This window comes from Hydra vulgaris, chromosome 09 (assembly GCF_038396675.1).
Source record: "Hydra vulgaris chromosome 09, alternate assembly HydraT2T_AEP".
NCBI classification, from domain to species: Eukaryota; Metazoa; Cnidaria; class Hydrozoa; order Anthoathecata; family Hydridae; genus Hydra; species Hydra vulgaris.
The window spans coordinates 51,363,619-51,379,508 of NC_088928.1; the positions used below are offsets into that span (position 1 = coordinate 51,363,619).

Sequence of the window (15,890 nt, forward strand, 5' to 3'; positions counted from 1 at the left end):
TGTATGTATGTATGTATGTATGTATGTATGTATGTATGTATGTATGTATGTATGAATGTATGTATGTACACATTTGAAATTTATATATTATAATTATAAATTAAAATAAAAATCATTTATAAATTATACCTTTTAAAAACAATCTTTGGCTTTCCTTTAAAATCTTTTTCAGAAGAGCTAATAACATAAACTGCACGAAAAGCCATTTCAAATAATACTTTAATTTACATAAATTTTTTTTAAAAACACTGCAGTATCATTGATGCAGAACTTTATTGTACTTTTTAATGTCAATTGAATCTTTATTTTATTTTAAGCTTTATGGTTAATAAAGTAATGTAATAAAAAATTAATTTAAATTTTATTTAAATTTTAAAACTTTTTCAACCTAACAAAATAGTTGACCTTGGGTTGGTTTTGTTGCAGTCCCTCCACCCTCAACATAATAACTCTCTAACATTAATTTTTATGAAATAAAGAAGATTTTATAAAATATAAACAACGAAGTTCTATTATACTTATGCACTTCTATTATACTTATGACTTATGCAATTCAAAAAAATCATCAGCAAACTGTTGCATTTCTCTTGAAAATTCACAAACATCAAACCAGCTATGTGGAATAGATTTTAAACCATAGTAACTGCCAGCTATTGCACCACACATAGCAGCTATGGTATCAGTATCGCCACCTAATGAAATAGCATAGTATAAAGTTTCTTCAAAACCAAATTTTAAATTTCGAAGAAAAGAGTATAGCGCAGCTGGAACAGCTTGTTGAGCTGAAATATCTCGACCAAGGACTGAATTTACAAGTTTAACATCATTCTCTTTGCTTTCTGTATTGTTTGCAATAAGAAGTTTTTTAATAATTTCAAGCTGGTGAGTAAAGGAAAAACTTTGTGAACGTGTCCAGTCATACAATGATTCTGTATTTCTAAAGATAAGAATCAAAATTTATAAAAAACACTGAATTAAAAAATACTTATAAAATAAATTATAAATTGATTCTTTTTTATTAATTTGTTGCTTTTTTATTTTGTTTTGATTTTTATTTATAATTTATAATTTAAGTTATTTCAACAATTATGCGTTTCAACATTATACAAAGATGAAACAAAAATACTTAGTATCTATAGTCATTAACAAAATTTCCTAACATTTTGTTTCTGTTTTATGTATGAAAAGTTTGGTACAAAATAATAAGAAACTTTGATAATGCATTGTAACTGTTTTGTGCTTTTTTATTTTGTATTTTAATTTGTTTTGTAATTACTTACAAAATAAATACAAAGTGTGTTATTACTGTGACTCTTTTACTTTTACATATCTTTAATAAAATTCTTGTTTTTTTGTTGTTATGTTGTTCTGTGTTGTTTCTTGTTTGTTGTTGTTGTTGTTCTTTGTTGTTTCTTGTTTGCTGTTTACTCTTTTTCTTTGCTGTTTCTTGTTTGCTGTTTGTTCTTGTTCTTTACTGTTACTTGCTTTTGTCAATCAATGTATTAATTTTTTTTAAAGTGTTTTTTAATTTAAGTCATATATAAATAGTATAGAAACATAAACCGTATATGAAGTAAATCATTTACTTCATATACGATTTATGTTTTTAAATTATTTATATTTTAGTATATAAAAAACTTTGAATTTGAAATGTTTTAGTGTTCCCTGACTTTTTTTGTTTTTTTTGTTTTGTTAATTCACCTACCCAAGGCCGAGAAAAGGAGGTCACTTTATTGTGGTTATAACCCACTCTCAACTCTATAACTTTGAAATATATAATTTATAATATATAAATATATACATATTTATTTATATATATATTATATTATATATATATTTACATTTATATTATATATATATTTATATATATTTTATATATATATATATATATATATATATATATATATATATATATATTTACATTTATATTATATATATATTTATATATATTTTATATATATATATATTTTATATATATATATATATATATATATATATATATATCTATATATACATATATATATATATAAATATATATATATATATATATATATATATATTTACAGTTATATTACATATATATTTACATTATATATATATTTATTACATTATATACATTTATTATATTATATACATTACATTACATTACATATTATATACATTATTATATTATATACATTACATTACATTACATATTATATACATATTATATACATTATATATATTACATTATATACATATTATATATATATTTATTACATATATATTACATTATATATATATATTTACATTTATATTATATATATATATATATATATATTTTTTTTTTTAAACATCTTCGCTTCCAACAAGGCTGCAAGCAGCCACTAATTAAAGTTGGAAGTTACTGTAAGAGAAAAGATGAAGGTTGTAGAGCAAGATAACGATTGACAGATGATTTAAAAGATTGCAAATGATATGAATCAGGAAAGCAAGATGAAGGAAGCGAATTCCAAAGAACTGATGTTCGAGGAAAAAAACTAGACGAATAAGCGTTTTTGAAGCACTTAGGAACAGTCACAGAAAAAGGATGACACTTAATTGAATGACGAGTAACACGAGAATGAATTTTAGTAGATGGCACAAGAGACGCTAGCTCTTTAGAGCAGTGCCCATTATAGTATTTGTAGAAAAGAGAAAGAGAAGCAACATTACGACGATGTGATAATGGTTGGAGGTTGGCTGCAAGAGCAGGTCCAACTATGTTTACAATGCGTTTTTGCACCTTGTCTAAAAGAGAAAGGACATCATTAGAAGATCCGCCCCAGATATGGCAACATTATTCCATACAAGGCCGGATTTGAGATTTATAGAGATAGAGAATAGAATCCAGAGTAAGAAAGTGGCGAGCTCGATAAAGAGATCCAATTAGGAATCAAGAGATGATATTGATGAAAAGTTTTTAGCAAACAGTTTGGCTTTGTCTTTAGGTGAGGTGACAAAGTCTGAACCATACAAGAGAGGTGGAATTATAGATGAGCCCTTATTATTGATATTATTAAAGATTCTCCAGAAGTCACGAGAGCCTAATTTTTGAGATGAGATTTGAGATTTCATGACCTGAGAATAGCGGGTTTTGGTGTTAGACAAAACCTTTTTACAGTTGTTTCTAGCAGTAATAAACAGACGTCTGTTTTCTGGAGAATTGTTTTGCTGATAAATATGGAAGTAACGGTTTTGATTGGCAATCGCAGCAGCACAGTGTGAAGAAAACCATGGAGGAGAGTTAGGCTTGACCTGGAATCGTCGAGAGGGAATAAAAGATTCCATGCCAGCCTGAATCCACGAAGTTATGTAAGAAGCACATTTGTCGACAGGAAGTTGAAAGATTTCTACCCAAGGGCCATCACGAAGAAAATCACGGAAAGAATCCCAGTCAGCTTTACTGTAGTTGTAAGAGGTTCGATAATAGGGGGATTCAGGTGATGAAGAAGAATGAGATATTAGTTTTAGAGAGATCAAACTGTGATCAGAAGCACCTAAGGGTGAATGTGGAGAAACTGAGCACTGACTAGGATCAGAAACAAGACATAAGTCAAGTAGAGAAGGTAAATGATTAGGGTTGTCAGAAAAGCGAGTTGGAAAGTTGACTATTTGAGTTAGGGATTGAGAAAGGCAAAAGTTGTGGGCTTTAATGCCTGCAGAGTCACTGACACTAGAGCCAAGCCATTCAGAGTAGTGAGCATTAAAGTCACCGACAACAACTATATTAGCTGATGGATAAAGAGAGAGGGCTTGGTCAATATGATCAGAAATAACATCAAAAAGAGTGCAGTCTTGAGATGAAGGAGAGCGATATAGAACAAAGAGAAAGGCAATAGAGTGAAGTTGTGCTAAACGAAAGCACATGAAAGAATAGTCTGTGGATTCAAACCTAGTTTCACGACAAACAGGTGAATTCTTACGAATGTAAATGCCCAGGCCAACCATGTGACTATTGGAGTCTTTACGAATCAGAGGAAGATAACCATCAACACTAAGATCACAAGATGAGACAGCCGAACTCAAATTAGTCTCACAAAGAGCAAGTAGGTCTGGTGAACTTTGCAAGAGATAAGACTCAACAGAAGAAAAGTTACTTCGAAGACCACGAATATTAGTGAATGATAGGTTTAGAGAACTTGGTGATGATGATGGTTTTTTGTGTTTTATAGTTTTTGGTACTTTATTCATTTTTAAATTAGCTTGAAGAGCTTGACTCAAAGCATAGTTAGTACTCAGAACACCGTTTAATAGCCCAAGCAATTGCCTCATTACTACTAATAAACCCTAAGCCGTAACAAAGGGCTCCAAATAAGGCCTCCGCAATGCACACCAAAAGTACAAACAGGGATACCATCCATGCGCAACATGGCACTGTTAATACTTTGATATTTTTCAGCTGTTGATGGAATCAGCCTCTCTGAGAGCTACCACAGAGTTCGGGAAACCTGACTACCAGCCGGCCTCAGAACCATAAAACTGAGTTTTAGAGCTGTACCCTCATAAGGAGATAATAGAATGAGTTGCCTAGTCGTAAAAACAGTGACACAAGCAAACCCATGCATTGAGTCAAGAAGATCCAGCATTCAACATCCTAAACTGGAAACAATGTATTAAAAATACATCTGCGCCAGCCTAATAGATGATAATATATGTATATTATATATATATATATATATATATATATATATATATATATATATATATATATATATATATATATATATATATATATATATATATATATATATATATATATATATATTAGGGTGTCCCAAATTTTCACTTTTTTTTTAATTTCCATGTGCACGTAGTTTTTTCCCATTCTCTTATGTCCCCTGATAGTAAATATATATAAAAAAACATTTTCGAAAATCAATTTTAGCTATATGTAAAATTCCATTTTTTTGTTAAAAACCTAAATTTTACACATTTTCTAAATAAAAATACAAAAATGTTTAAAAAAATATGTATGTTAGGAATAATAAACTATATATTTTTTAACTGGGATTTAGAAAGAACCTTTAAGCTTCTTTCTATTGTCCCTTGCCACCAGCATTAAATTTTTTGTTGCATAATGTCAGATTTGTATCCACCTACAAAGTCCTGAATAAGGCGTATGTTTCTTTCTGCACAATCGTTAACACAAGTCAAATTTTTAACAAATTTTTTAAATAAATCTAATGACTTCAAGGCTTTTTTTTTCCTCAACAGTTCTACTTCACCATCAGGGACTTCAGCAATTTTCAACAGAAGCCAATTTTCTGGACCTACCAATTCCCCAAACTCAGTGGACTCTGATATGACGGGTAGCTTAGGCTTTCCAGTTTTGAACTTGTCAGGAACGTCATACTGAACTAATCTGTCAGACATCTTTTTCTTCACTTCCTGCTCTACATCTTCATCAGCCAGAGATAGCAGCACCAACTGCTCAGTCTTTGCATACTAGCAACCAATGCTGAACCAAGATTGAGATATTTATCTTTGATGCTAAATGCATTTTTGAAAGCGGCAAGATCATTTGAGGGTGATTTTGCAACTAAATACGACTTTAGAAACCAAGGTGCATACCAGACAGATGTGAAGAATGCCGCTGTCTCTATTATATTTCTTTCCTTTTCGCTCATAATCATGGTGATCTTATCTGTTATTCTCAAGGTAAGAATGTATAAAGCATCAGCCATAAACCTAAAGATTAAAATTTTGTTACCATTAATATTTATCATATTTTTTATTTATATGTTATTTATAATACTTACACAAATTTTATAATTTATCTGTAAGGTTTTATTTTTTCAATATACTTTACCTGGCTTCATGGCAGGCTCCAGGTTGATGGAAACAAAATCCAGGTACTTCTCCTCCCAAATAAAAAACAAAAAGCTCACATAGTTTCCTGTAATCACTCCTGACAAATATTTTTAAAGGCAAGGGCTTCTTTTCCAAACTCCAGAGCTTTCTTAGCAATTTTATAAAGGGGTGACCCAGTCTGAAGCTGACTCCAATCAAACCTAACTAGGTCTAGCATCTTGTCCACCTCTTTCTTGACTGAATACCAATTTTTCTGGAGTTTGACATACAGCCCTTTTCTTGGACCCTTCGTCTTCTCTCCAGTCAAAGCCTCCATAAAGTGTGAGATGTGTATTTCTAGAATGTCTTTTACAGAGAAACCATAAAAGTGGAGTGTTAATGATGGAGCTAAGGATAACAACAGCTCCAGAGTGTATTCCAGTATTAGATGCTGTAGTGTTGCAGCAAACAGCAAATATTTGATCAACAATATTGAAGTATTCTAGCAGATTCAAAATTGCTACAGCCTGGTCACTACCTTTGAAACTTGCTGTCTGAACAAAACCTAGCAGTACGTCATCTGTGTCATCCATATCAGGGGATGTAACACTCACCGCTATTCTTTCTACAGAAACAGTTATTTTCAGATTTTCTTCAATCTGTTTCACCCGTTTTCCATCAAAATGAACACATTGCTTTTTTCCCTTCAGAGTAGTTATAATTTCTTGCCTGAGTTTATCTCCTACTGCCTCTATTTTTTGGAATCTCTTTTTATGAACTGTACTTCTTGATAGAATAATATCTTCTAGATTCACACCAGCTTTATTGTAAATAGCAGCTACTATGAAAGTTTGTGGTCGTATACCTGCTCTGTATCGGGCGGAAACTGCAGCAGTACAGTCAACCAGATCTTTAGCACTTATACTTATTATTATCTTAGATTTAGTAGAATGACTGAGTCTATTAGGTAAATCTTCATCATCTAAAGAATCTAAACTTGGTTCCGATTCAGATTCATTTTCAGATGAATGCAAAGAAACCTCAAGGTCATTGGATTTTACTGCATTCATTGTGATTCTACCTTTACCTATTGCCTCCTCCATCCACTTGAGCCTAATATTTTTATTTTCAACTGAATTTTGTAATAATTCATCAATTTCTTCTGTAATATACATATTTCGCTCTCCTTTTTGATCTAGATAGAACTGAATATCCTCATCTTTGGCATTCTCAGAACGAAAACAATCCTGATTTACTTTTTGTTCAAAAGTTGCTAATAAAATATAAAAGAGTGTATTACTCTCCTCTAAAAACTCTGTCTGTATCTTAGAGAAGTTGCCATCACTAGAGCTCCAGTTCAATGATTTGAGATGATACAAATTTATGTACTTATTATGGAGCTTCAGTATCTTATCCCTGACACTGGATCCACTGATGATAAAGTCTTGAAACCCTGCTTTCTTCCAAGTGTCTATTACAGCGGAGGCAACACATCTTTGTTCAGAATTCTTGCAGAAACTTTACAGATCAGATCCCTGTTCTCATGTTTCTGCGGGCAGGCTACTATCAACTTAGTAGATTGAAATCTTATAGATCTAAAATAAAAATAGACAAGTATTAATCATTATGTTATTTTTTTTTCTTACGTAATTTTTTGCCTCATTGTGTCTCATTTTTAACACTTGTAGGGGAGGGGGTGATATTAGATAAAATCTGTATTGCATAAAATAGACCATTTAAAAATTTTATCATTGTTTTATAGTATACTTATATAACAATAATAATTATTTGTTTTACCTGGAATATTTTAGTTAAACTGGATGTATCTAAGAATATTTCTAATAGTTGCCAGCTGGTTTATTGGAAGCCCATTGATTGTGTACTTTAAGAGAAAAATTAGCCTCCTTGGATTTGTTGACAGGCTGTACTTTTTCTTCTAACTCTTCTTTTTTTTTTTTTTTTTTGAGTACGACCCATTTAAGTTATTAATTTTATTATTAGTTAATCCTAAAACAATATTAAAAAAATTTAATTCTAATTTTCCCCTAAAATATTACATTTTATGATTTCTTATTTCAGTAAAATAAATTTTTAGTTATTACTATAAGCTGTTAAAATCAAAATAATAAACAAAAACCAGTTAAAACAAAACAGTATACAGAAAACACAAAGGTTGTTCAAGTAGCCATTATTATCAACATTTTCTGTGAATCAGGCTTCAATGAACCTTCTATAAAAAAAAATGTCAGATGGATTGATTCTTATATAGTCTAAAATCACTGGTTTTCAAATCCTCTAGGGTAAGGGGCATTAAAAATGTAAAATTATTAGGTCCGCATCTAAAGTAGTGTTATAAAATGTCAAATTTTATCAAAAATGAAGAAATTCAAATTTTACATATAGCTGAAATTGACCTCAAAAAAAAATTTTAGTCATACATATAAACTCAGTAGACAAAACGGAATGGGAAAAACATGCGTGCAAAAAAAATTTTTTTTTTGGGACACCCTAATACATATATATATAAAATTAGAAATGTTTTTAATTAGAAATTAGGAATTCACTTCGTGGCCAGAGAAAATAATTGGTTTTTTCTTAGTAAGTTATATATTTATATATTATACATAATATATAATCTATAATATATAAATATATAACTTACTAAGAAAAAACCAATTGTTTTCTCTGGCCACGAAGTGAATTCCCGAATTTGTAAAAACACTTTTTTAATTTATAAGTAAGTTATATATTTATATATTATACATAATATATAATTTATAATATATAAATATATAACTTACTAAGAAAAAACCAATTGTTTTCTCTGGCCACGAAGTGAATTCCCGAATTTGTAAAAACACTTTTTTAATTTTTTTCTTCTACAAATTGTTTCACCATCAGTTGGTTCATCAAGAAGCTTCCTGATGAACCTACTGATGGTGAAACAATTTGTAGAAGAAAAAAATTAGATAAGTGTTTTTACTAATTTATATATATATATATATATATATATATATATATATATATATATATATATAAATATATATATATATATATATATATATATATATATATATATATATATATATATATATATATATATATATATATATATATATATATATATATATATATATATATATATATATATATATACAAACCGTAGATGTTGTCTGAAAGTTTTTTCCATATTTTGTTGACAAAAAGTAAAAATTAAACTTATATATATATAGTACTTGAAGTGGAGAAAAAAAAAGTAACAGGATGGTATTCAGTAAATTAAAAATACCATCCTGCCTAATCATTGTTATATATTAGGATTTATAAAAAGGTGGCAGGGTTGCACATATATATATATATATATATATATATATATATATATATATATAAAGTTATGGTATTATCTTTTGTATATATATATATATATATATATATATATATATATATATATATATATATATATATATATATATAAAGTTATGGTATTATCTTTTGTATATATATATATATATATATATATATATATATATATATATATATATATATATATATATATATATATATATATATATATATATATATATATATATATATATATATATATGTAGTATATCGACTCTACTAAAGTCCCCTCGACTGTAGTGGCCTCCTCTAGAGTCTTGGGAAGAAAAATTTTTATAATTTTAAAATGACGGTAAAAAACAAAGTTAAACAAAAATTGTATTCAAATAATATCGTAGCTTTTAATTAGATGTTTGACTTTTTTTTGAGACATTTTGAATTTCTTATTTTTATTTCACTAAACTATTTAGTTAAAATCATGTTAATTTTATGTTCAAATGTAAAAATACTTTTTACTATAATATATGTGACAAAATAAATGTAATAAATACTTTTTAGTATGATATATATGACAAAACAAATGTAATAAATACCTCTTAACTTCACCAGAAAAAGATTCTACATGTTTCATTTCATCAATTAACTCATCAACAAATACAATTGGATCAATATCACATGTAGCTCTAATAGCTTTTCTAACTGAAAGGGCTTGTAAAATAGCTCCATTATACCCATTCTTGTTACTATGAGTTAAAATGGAGGCTTTCTTAGCGAGCTAAAAGTTTTGAACATAAATATTTTAAACACGCAATCTTAAAGCAAAAACTTTTAACAATAAAGATAAAAAACCCTAACAAAAAAAAATAAAAACATAAAGAACAATAAAACAAATTATGATTAAAAATAATACATCAATACAATCTTCCAAAGATAGTGTAAATAATGCTATACATGAAACTCTCATGGCTGCACCATTGCCGTAGGAACCTTTTCCATCAAATTGTGAAGTTGAAGGATATAGCACATTTTTAAAATTCAATTCAGTTTTCATTGCATTTTTCCACTGCTCAAAAATAAAAACAATATTGGATCCATATCCTCTGTCAGGTTCTTTGAAATATTCTTCTGTGAATCTCTTTGCCAAATCAACTGCATCAAACTCTTTACATTGAAGTAATGATGAACAAACAGATTTTGCCATTGCTGTATCATCTTAAATAAATATTACTAAAAGATAAAAACACAAGAGTTTTGTCGAAGAGCTTTATAATTTAAAAATACAGTAGATCAAATCAATAAAACAGAAAAAAAACTAATCAAACAAGAATTAAATATAAAAACAAATAAACAGAAACAAAAAATCATGGAAATAATTATTTTTTTCTTAACTAAAAAAAAATTATTTTATAGTTATATTATATTACATTGTAAGCATGTAGTAAAATATAGTACTATATTTTACTACATGCTTACAATGTAATATAATATCTTTTTTAATACTAAATGCTTGTATTAAAAAAAAGGTCCTTTAGAAAAAACCGGGGGAAAAGGGTAGGGGCAGTACCCCATGGCCAGTACCCCTGCCCCACCCCACCCTTCTCCCTTGGTGTGGTCCGCTCTGAGAATGATGACAATTACTGTACCCAACCTGTTGACAAAATTGCATCTTTACAACTTAAAGCTTGTGAGGAGTATAGAGTTTTGTTAAATCGCTGAAACCTAGTCAGTTAATCATTTTCAAGAAGATTCAATATTGTCTAGTCAAAAAAGTTGACTGGACAATATTGAATCTTCTTTTTTATTCTGACTATGACCACTGTTTCGAGAAGTGGTCATAGTCAGAATAAAACTCCATCAATGTTTGAAATCTAAAAGAAATTCAATTTTAGCACTGAATTCCACTTATCTTTGATTTGATTTTTAAACTCTAAATATATTTGTCATCAAAATCTCCTCAACAATCCATCACCAGCAAATTAAATATTTTCTTTAAAAAAGAAACACTAAAACCCAAATGCATAGCATGGTTTAGATAAAATTGTATCACATTTTAAGTTAATGTGATACAAAATTTGTTCAAATATTAAACCTATTAAAAATGAATATTGATCATTGAAAATCTTAAAAAAACTTCATGAAAAATTTTTAAAATATATGCTGAAATAAAAAATATATATTTATTAATTTATTAAATTACACAATTATTAAGAATCAAAGCCCATTCGAAATAAAAAAATTTATTTTTTTCACTTTTAAAATTACACACACACACACATATATATATGTATATATACTTTGTACATTGCACCAGACATTGTCATACACATATGATAATTTCCAGCATGTAAAATGATTTTGTGGTTTGAAGTTCAACTTTCTTCATTATTAGTTGCAGCGACTGTTGTAAAGAAATCACCTGATTTACATTATATTTCTAGCTTCCCATCACTACACAACATAAAACAGTGATGCAACCCCATTCCAGTAAATTTTTAAGAATTAAAGTATAGATTGTCAAACTAAGCATTTTTATATGGTCAGTCATATTAGTTTCAAAAAAAATTTAAGCAATTTAATACCTGTTACATTTTCATTACACCATTAAAATATTTTATCAATAAACAATATTTTTTTATTTCGTAAGCTGACTCTTGCTACAAGCCATATAACTGTCCCACTATTGTCATCACATGGACTTTTTCCATGTGATGACATTAGTGTTGTCATGAAAATGATGACAACTATAGTTTGAAGTTATATAGTTTTTATATAGGTTAACTTCATCACTAAAGTAATAACATAAGTTAGGTTTGGCAAGACAGTTATTATATCTGTGTGGAAATGCATCAACAGCATTTGTATCATGCTGCACATCGTCAGAAAAAATGTTATCTGGATGTTATTCCAATGAAGTCCTTGTACTGCACCCAGTGCTATAAAGTTAATTTTCTGAAAAATCTAACAAAATAAAAACTTGATTTTGTTGAAGACTTACTCTCAGACTATGAATAATTGAACTGCCCTTTTGAAACTATATATGATTGTGAACTTTAAATTATGAAAACTATTTTAACTTTTTTTTTTCTTGTTTTTAGTAACTTCAATGTAGCTCTTTTAAATTAGCTTTAGCTCTGATACTTGAAATGATACATGACCACTGCATTTAGCTACACTTAAAAATAATTAATTTTTTAACTTTATTTTTGGCAATCCAAAATCTTGTCTAAATAGGAAATATCAGCAATATCTCATATCTAATATCTATGACACATTTAAAAAATTAATTTTGCTCTATTTTTCTACTTTTTTTCACTATAGTCAAGAAACTTAAATTTTATTTGCAACTTTCAATTTGTTATTTGCAACTTTTTCACAACAAAAACTCAGAAACAAGAAGCATTAACAAATACTTACAGAGACGTAAAATGGAATTGAATCTTGAATTTCTGGATTATGAGCCAAGTGTTTTACTACCTGTCTACTACTGATTCTTATATTATATTAACTTTTTGAGGCCAGACTTTTTATATTTTTTAAACAATTTTGAATAAAATGTTACAAAATCAAACAGAAATGAAGCCATTTTTATAAAATAAAATTATTTTTTTATTTCCTTCTGCATTACCTTTATTAATATAAAATTTTCAACTTTTAAGTGATTTTCATTTATACTATTTTAAAAATAGATAAAATTCCAACACAGTCAAATTTAGAATTTTTTTAAATAAAATTATATTTTTTTTAAAGTTAAAATAGATTACTATTACTAATAGATATGAAATTGTGAAAGTTTGCCTCATTTCTTATAAAATGACCAACCACAATAAACCGATTGTTCTTTCTTGTATGAGATACAGGTATTATATATAGATTGGGTTATCTATTTTTATATATTGTGCAAAAATACATAAGCATAAGTAAGCATAGTAAGACCTGCTTTACCAGGCAAACATAAATTTTTACATCTCTTGTTACACCTTTTCACTCAGATTAAACTTTGGGAATTGTAATATTGATAACACTTTTTTGTAGCTAATTTTACAACAAACAATAAATATTCCAATTTGTTGCTGACAGAAACAAATTTATTTTGGATATAGATTCATAAATGAGAGTACTATATATATATATATATCTATATATATATATATATATATATATATATATATATATATATATATATATATATATATATATATATATATATATATATATATATATATATATATATATATATATATATATATATATATATATATATATATATATATAATACAGTACTCTCTTCAAGTTCACTTACATCTAAAGCTGCTACCTCTCTACATGCTGATACCCAAACCACTTAAATCTTCTTTAAAAAAGATTGCTTAATACAAGATTATATCTGTCTATATCTGTCTAAGCATATGGCTCCTTAAAGAATTTATCTTGTTAAAGTCATACCACATATCCATCAAACCATTTTCTTTTTTATTGGCAAATACGACACCATATAAATACTAAAGTTTATACAAAAATGTTTAATGATGTTTTATGTAAGCATCTAAATAAATAGCATATATGTTTATATATATATATATATATATATATATATATATATATATATATATATATATATATATATATATATATATATATATATATATATATATATATATACACTATGTATACATAAATATTCTAGAGACTTTTAGAAAATCTTTTACATTGTCATTAACTAAAGTCTAGCAATAAATCTCTAATTCTGATTTTAATACTTCTCCCCCAGAATAAGGGAGATTTATTTGAAAATAACTTTTCCTCCAAAACTCTAGAAAACACTCTGACCTCTCCAATTACACTACAATTAGTCTTCCATATCAATGGAATATCTTCTCTCTAGCATTAGTTACGTCATATTAAACTTTTAAGGTTGGTAAACCATTTCTTTCTAACTGCAGTATTTAAGTCACTCTTGAAGGTCTTCACTCTTCCTGATTTCAAAGGTAGAACCTTTGAAATCAAGAAGATTGCTTCATTTGCTGACAACTCAACTTTACACTCTTGTCTTGAGCCATTCTCTCATCTTTGTAAGGTTGCATTTCTTTCTCTTTTCTACAAATACTATCCATTGCCACTGCTCAAATGAGTTCTTATCTTTAGTTTGATCAAAACTCATGATCAAAAAATGAGTTCTTATCTTTAGTTTGATCAAAACTCATTCTCAATTGGCTTGTCATTCAGCAAATTTACATCTTTTTATCTGCCTTTCCAAACTATAAAAAATTTTATTTATCTAATTTATATCCTTGCACATCAACACAACCTTAATACTCTTATCCATCTTCATGTTTTCCTCATACTATCTACAACTTTTTACATCTTCAGTAAAACGTTTCCTTTTTTTTTTATTCCTATCTTTTGTTTTTTAGTAACTCATAATTTACTTGTGGTTGCTTGCAACCTTGTCAAAATATAAGTAGTCTAAAAATATGTATTTATATGCCAGTATTTAATAAAAAGTAAAGTATGCATAATTTATAGTATATAAAGCATCATAAATTATTTCCTAAACTACGAAGGTTTCTGAGGCTATTAACCTCTGCTAAGTCTTATAATTTTGCTGGGGCCGGGTTTGTAAAAGTCTTAATTTTAGCCAGGGCTGTGACCTCAGTCACTTACTAACCAAGATTCTTAGAACCTCAAAATATTAAATCTGAATTGTTTATGATTAAAAAAATGGAATATCAAGAACTATTTCTATTTTTCATTAGTTTTTGCTGTAATTTTTAAGTAATTTTTCAACATTAATAAGACTTTCCTATTAATGTTGAATAATTACTTATTAAAAAACATAAAGATTAATAAAATTTCCTTTGAAGAACAAAATAGATAAAGGTCATGAAGATCTGTAGTTTTACCTTTTAAACCATGAGAGCAAGTGATAATCTAAGTTAAATTGATAATGTTTCTAATGGAGTGCATTTTAGTTTTTAATAGAGTGTATCTTGGTTTTTAATAGAGTGCATCTTGTTTTGGTTATGTAGAAATAACGACATTACAATTTTAGAAGCAAAAAGTAATCCGAAATAATTTTAAAAAAAAGTGAAAAAATAAGTGTAGAAAACAATGAGAGAGTTAAAATCATAGAAAAATGCTCAAAATCGTATGTCTTGGGTCGAAACTTTTGACGATTAATAAATTTTAAATAGATACGTTTCTAAATGAGTACCTGTATATTTTAATTGAATGTATTTGTCCGCTAATTCCTTTGGATTTATTACACTTAATATTTTCTGTCTAGGAATTCCATTTTCATTCCAGTTCTGCATCTCAAAAGGAGCACCTAGACAATCTCCTATGACTGATCCCACCAAGCATCCTTGAAATCTATCTCTGGCAATTTTTAACATACTTTTCTAGGAATCAGGTTTTGTTGAGTTTTTTTCTCACAAATATTAAAGGAAAATAAAATAAAAATATCAAAAATAACTAAAAAATTCTCAAGTAAAAACTTTCCGTGATTTATTGCGACACGATTAATTGCCGCAGTTATCTTTACACAATCGCCAACAAAGGTCGGAACTTTAGGGTTCAATTAAGGTGGCACACAACTGAAAACAAGTTTTTTTGTAAATAATCAAAATTTTGATTTTTTTTTTTTTAATGACAATTATTTTATATTAAAATAAAATAAAAAACAGATAATTTTTTTTTTAATTAATTTTATTATCCATAATGGCCAAAAATGGGTTGTA

The 15,890-nt window shown here is 27.6% G+C and overlaps 2 protein-coding genes across 2 annotated transcripts in view; both read right to left on the reverse strand.

Moving 5' to 3' along the window:
- The window catches only part of LOC100202750 (AP-5 complex subunit mu-1), a 59,597-nt gene extending 59,218 nt beyond the window's left edge, over nt 1–379 (reverse strand). Inside the window, exon 1 of the mRNA XM_065806006.1 lies at nt 130–379. Coding sequence (XP_065662078.1) covers nt 130–206 — 77 coding nt within the window. The 5' untranslated portion in view covers nt 207–379. The remainder of the gene's footprint in view (nt 1–129) is intronic.
- Nucleotides 380–507: 128 nt separating this feature from the next.
- On the reverse strand, nt 508–15,701 carry LOC100199172 (ADP-ribosylhydrolase ARH3). Its single transcript, XM_065806007.1, has 4 exons — nt 15,365–15,701; nt 10,064–10,365; nt 9,747–9,928; nt 508–937 (listed from the first exon to the last, which is right to left on the reverse strand). Exons 1-4 carry the CDS (start codon nt 15,543–15,545, stop codon nt 538–540), a joined length of 1,065 nt encoding a protein of 354 aa, XP_065662079.1. The 5' UTR covers nt 15,546–15,701; the 3' UTR covers nt 508–537.
- Nucleotides 15,702–15,890: the final 189 nt, after the last annotated feature.

Coding starts and splice junctions, on each gene's coding strand:
- LOC100199172 (XM_065806007.1), bottom strand. CDS start 15,545: ATGTTAAAAATTGCCAGAGATAGATTTCAAGGATGCTTGGTGGGATCA. Junction 9,929..10,063: donor CTTTGGAAGATTGTATTGAT/GTATTATTTTTA, acceptor CAAAACTTTTAG/CTCGCTAAGAAAGCCTCCAT. Junction 938..9,746: donor TTTTCTGGTGAAGTTAAGAG/GTATTTATTACA, acceptor TCTTATCTTTAG/AAATACAGAATCATTGTATG.